Below are 4,234 nucleotides of genomic sequence, written 5' to 3'. Positions count from 1 at the left end.
AACTAGCTCTGTAGACCAGGCTGGTCTTGAACTCACAGAGATCCGCCTGCCTCTGCCTCCCGAGTGCTGGGATTAAAGGCGTGCGCCACCACCGCCAGAGATGAAAATTGAATCTTAAAAAAGCAAAGTTTGGTGTGACAGTGCTTACCTGTAATCCTATCAGTGGGGACGGAGTAGTGGAAACAGGAGGATTCTTGGGGTTAACTGGCCAGGCAACCATTCTAGCCAAATCAGTCAGCTCCAGGTTCAGTAAGAGACTGAATTCAGGTAGATGGCTCAGTGGGCTGCGCAAGCCTGACAACCTGCCTTTGATCCCCAAAACCAATGTAAGTAAGGTTTCCTGCTCTCTATACCCACTTGTGGCACATATGTGCCCACATACATGTATCATACATACACACTCACCCCCACACACAATAGTGATTACTAGTGTTTAAGTAAAGTGCATAGTGACAGGAAGACACCTAATATTGACCTATGGCCTCTGGCCTTTACATGCATGTGCACATTCCTGCACATGCAATCTGTCCTCTTATGAACACTAAGAAACAAACACACACCAAGAAAAAAACCAAACAAGTGTTGTCCAGTATGATAGTGGTTTAATAAAGAACTATATTAACTTCTTACTTAAAAGTGCCTAAAGACTTCACGGTGGTGAGGAAAATAAAGATGGGAATTCAGGTTTAAATTGATAAAGCAAAAGTAAGAAGATGATAACTGCTATTCACTGTATTAAAAGAGAGAAGATAGTATATATGCAAACATTTGATATGGAAGAATTTGCTGCTTCTGGACTTAGGTTTCTGACTTGTCTCAAATAAATGGCATTTTGGTGAGAACTTGAGCAAAGACTCTAAAACTCCGGCTATTTTCAAAGATGGAGGAGGGTTTTCGAGGGAGTCATTATCTGGAGCTGCTGGAGTGGGAGGAGGGAGATAGGAAGTGTGGGCGTGTCAGGGTCTAGGAGTGTGCTAAAACTTCTCAGGACTCGGTGATTGTGAGAGGTGAGGTGTGGTGGCAGTTTAAGAGGGACTGTGGCGTCCTGGAAACTGGTCTCACTGCAGCATTTATTTAGGCTGCTTTGTAGACAGAGCTTAGTTTCTATGTACTTACGGTTTTCCTATTTACTCTGTATTTCAGGTAGACCTCCTGCGAGCAGGAGACATCCCGAAACCTTTTCCAACACATTATAAAGATTTGTGGGATAATAAGCATGTTAAAATGCCTTGTTCTGAGCAAAACCTGTACCCTGTGGAAGATGAGGTAAATATGAAAACAGAAGTGTTTTAGTCTCAGGGCCAAGGTTTAGCATTTTTTTGGCTTTTGGATTGTGGTGCAGAACAGCTCCAAATGCTTTGATCTTGCCTATTTTCTTCTTCTTTAAGAATGGTGAGAGAACTGCAGGGAGCCGGTGGGAGCTCATTCAGACTGCACTTCTCAACAAATTCACACGACCCCAGAACCTGAAGGTACGTTCTCTTCCAGTCCTGTCTCCTGCATAGCTCTTTAATTTATCTCTCAGACAGTTTTCGATCATAATGGCCTAGACCCAGATGACAGCAGTCTTCATATGCAGTGTTTGTTTCCTGTCACTTAGGAAGGCTTGGTAGAATTCTTGGTTTCCATAGTAATAGTAATAGAGTAGCAGAGTTGGGATTGTAAACGACTTGCCTAGAGCTGCATAGGATAATTTGGTAAACCAGCAATAAGACTTCAGTTTCTTGATTCTCTGTCCAATTTCCCTCCGCTTAAGCCTCTTTTTGTTTGTTTTAAAATTATCATGCTATTACTATGTATTTAATAGGAAATCAAGAAAGAATTATGACCTCAGCACTTTTGCCTAAAGGAAAACTGTACCTGCCAATGATTAAAATATACATCAAATATTCTATTTTTATTGCCATTATTACTTTAGGAGTTTAATTATTTATTAGTTTTACATATGAGCAGTAATTTAATTTTTTATTTAAGAGCCTAGGATAATCATTAGATTTTTTTTCCCCTAATATCTACAGTAGGCATGAACATGCATGTTTTGTTAGAAAAATAGCCAAAAAAGCATAAAGCTTATATGAATTGTGGCAAAGGTGCCTGTGCTTTGTAAAAATGGTGTTATTCATTTCCTTTCAGAGTCCTGATTTGTTAGGGACACTCTTGGGTTTCTTGTTTTCTATCAAATTAATTTAAGCTTGTTAAGCGTTCTGTGGGTTTTCTTCCTATTTTCTTTATATAAAAAGCATTGATATGTGTACAAGTATGTATTTTTAACATTTTTTCCCTTTCAAAAAGCTTTTTTTTTTTTCTTTTTTCTTTTGGTTCGTTTGTTTTTCTAGACGGGGGTTTTTCTATGTAATAGCCTTGGCTGTCCTGGAACTCGCAGAGATCCACCCCCTCTGCCTCCCGGGTGCTGGGATTAAAAACGTGTCCCACCTTACAAACACTTTCTGAGGACACTGCTTGAGTGCTATTTGAAAACACTGTGTTAGGTTCTTTTGTCCTTCTGATAGGCCTAGTTTTTAGAATTTTCATATTTTTTCTTTACACAATTATCAGAGCATTCTGAATTAGTCTGCTTGTCTTTTCAGCAGTTTTGGTGCACCTTGATTACTCTAGGAAGGGGTAATTGCTTTAATGTGGTATTCCCTTTAGTTTATCTTAGCAACAGAACAAGGTAATCTGTCAGAATTTCTTATATCTGCTTTAATTTCTTTGTTCAGAGAATGATAACAAAGGAAGAAGTAAAGAGTAAGCCTTGTGGTTGTTACAATCTTTTTGCTATTTATTCATTCAATAGTAGATTTGGAGAGTTCAGATATTCAAAGTTTTTTGTTTTTTGGGTTTTTTTTAAATATTTATTTATTATGTATACAATATTCTGTCTGCGTGTGTGCCTGCAGGTCAGAAGAGGGCATCAGACCTCATTACAGATGGTTGTGAGCCACCATGTGGTTGCCGGGAATCGAACTCAGGACCTTTGGAAGAGCAGGCAATGCTCTTAACCACTGAGCCATCTCTCCAGCCCCAGATATTCAAAGTTTAAAAGAGAAACAGTATCCTCAGTACTATTTCTGTTAGTAGCGTGCTGGATAATTTGTGCAGATAGGTCCTTATGTTTATGATTGTGAGCTAAAATGAACTAGAGTAGTTGACGGCTAACTGCAAACTAGCCCCCAGCCCTTCTAGTGAAGAACTCATGGAGATACTTTGAGGGTTGAAGACTAGATAGAGTAAAAGTAAATCCATTTGGATGCTTTTCCAGCTGTGGTTTGAAAATAATGAATCTATAAGTCAGGCATGGCACCACTCTTTGTGGCTCTAGTCCCAGCACTCAAGTGTGATATGAAATTTGCTGTGATGTTTGAAACTAGCATGAGCTACAAAATGATTTCCAGGCAAGCCTGAATCACAGTGTGAGACCCTGCTTCAATAAAAAAGAAAGAAGAGAAAATTGTGGGTATAATTAAACATGCTCAGTTTTTTTTTTCTTATAGTTAGATCTTAAACAACAGAATATGCCTATCTAAATAGCATTTACACTGATTTATCGATTGTAAAGAAACCAAATGTAAAGGAGAGTGTGCCTAATTATATGCAAATACTATGCCGCTTATGTAAGAGAGTTGAGAATACTCAGATTTTGTTATCCTGAAGGAGGCTTGAACCAATCTTCCACAGATGTCATGCAATAATGTTACTGGAGTTAATTTAATTATAAAAGTTGTTGAAGGAATTAGAAAATAAACACTTTTTAATATGTTTTTCTTTATCAACTTTGAGGAATCATTAAAAGCACATTCTTTTGATGTGTTGAATTTGATCAATTGTGACGTTTGTATCTACTGTTGATGTCTCTACCAGTCAAGATACTTCCCATTTCTGTCATACCCAAAGATTCTCCTTGCCCCTTTATCATTGCCTTCGCCTTCTGCTCTGACCTCAAGTAGTTTGCCCTTTTTTCCACTATAGATTGGTGTACAATTCACACGCGAGGAGCCTCATAGTATGTGTGCTGCAGTATTTGATTTAAATGAATTTTGAGATTCACCTATGTGATAAAGTATATGCCTGCATCATTTGTCTATTTGTTTGTAGACATTGCTATTTACCATATCATATAACACGTTGAAACCAGATACCAAAGACTGGAAATAATTCTTTTTTTTAATATTTATTTATGTATTATGTATACAATATTCTGTCTTGTGTGTATGCCTGAAGTCCAGAAGAGGGC

General features: G+C 38.1%; 1 protein-coding gene across 1 annotated transcript in view; it reads left to right on the top strand.

The window, feature by feature from the left end:
• Window positions 1–4,234, top strand: part of Parg (poly(ADP-ribose) glycohydrolase) — a 103,488-nt gene that overhangs the window by 14,256 nt on the left and 84,998 nt on the right. Inside the window, exons 4-5 of the mRNA XM_026779985.1 lie at window positions 1,144–1,266; window positions 1,389–1,472. Coding sequence (XP_026635786.1) covers window positions 1,144–1,266; window positions 1,389–1,472 — 207 coding nt within the window. The remainder of the gene's footprint in view (window positions 1–1,143; window positions 1,267–1,388; window positions 1,473–4,234) is intronic.

This window comes from Microtus ochrogaster, chromosome 6, assembly GCF_000317375.1.
Source record: "Microtus ochrogaster isolate Prairie Vole_2 chromosome 6, MicOch1.0, whole genome shotgun sequence".
Taxonomy (NCBI): domain Eukaryota; kingdom Metazoa; phylum Chordata; class Mammalia; order Rodentia; family Cricetidae; genus Microtus; species Microtus ochrogaster.
This window is presented reverse-complemented; position numbering and strand designations above follow the sequence as displayed.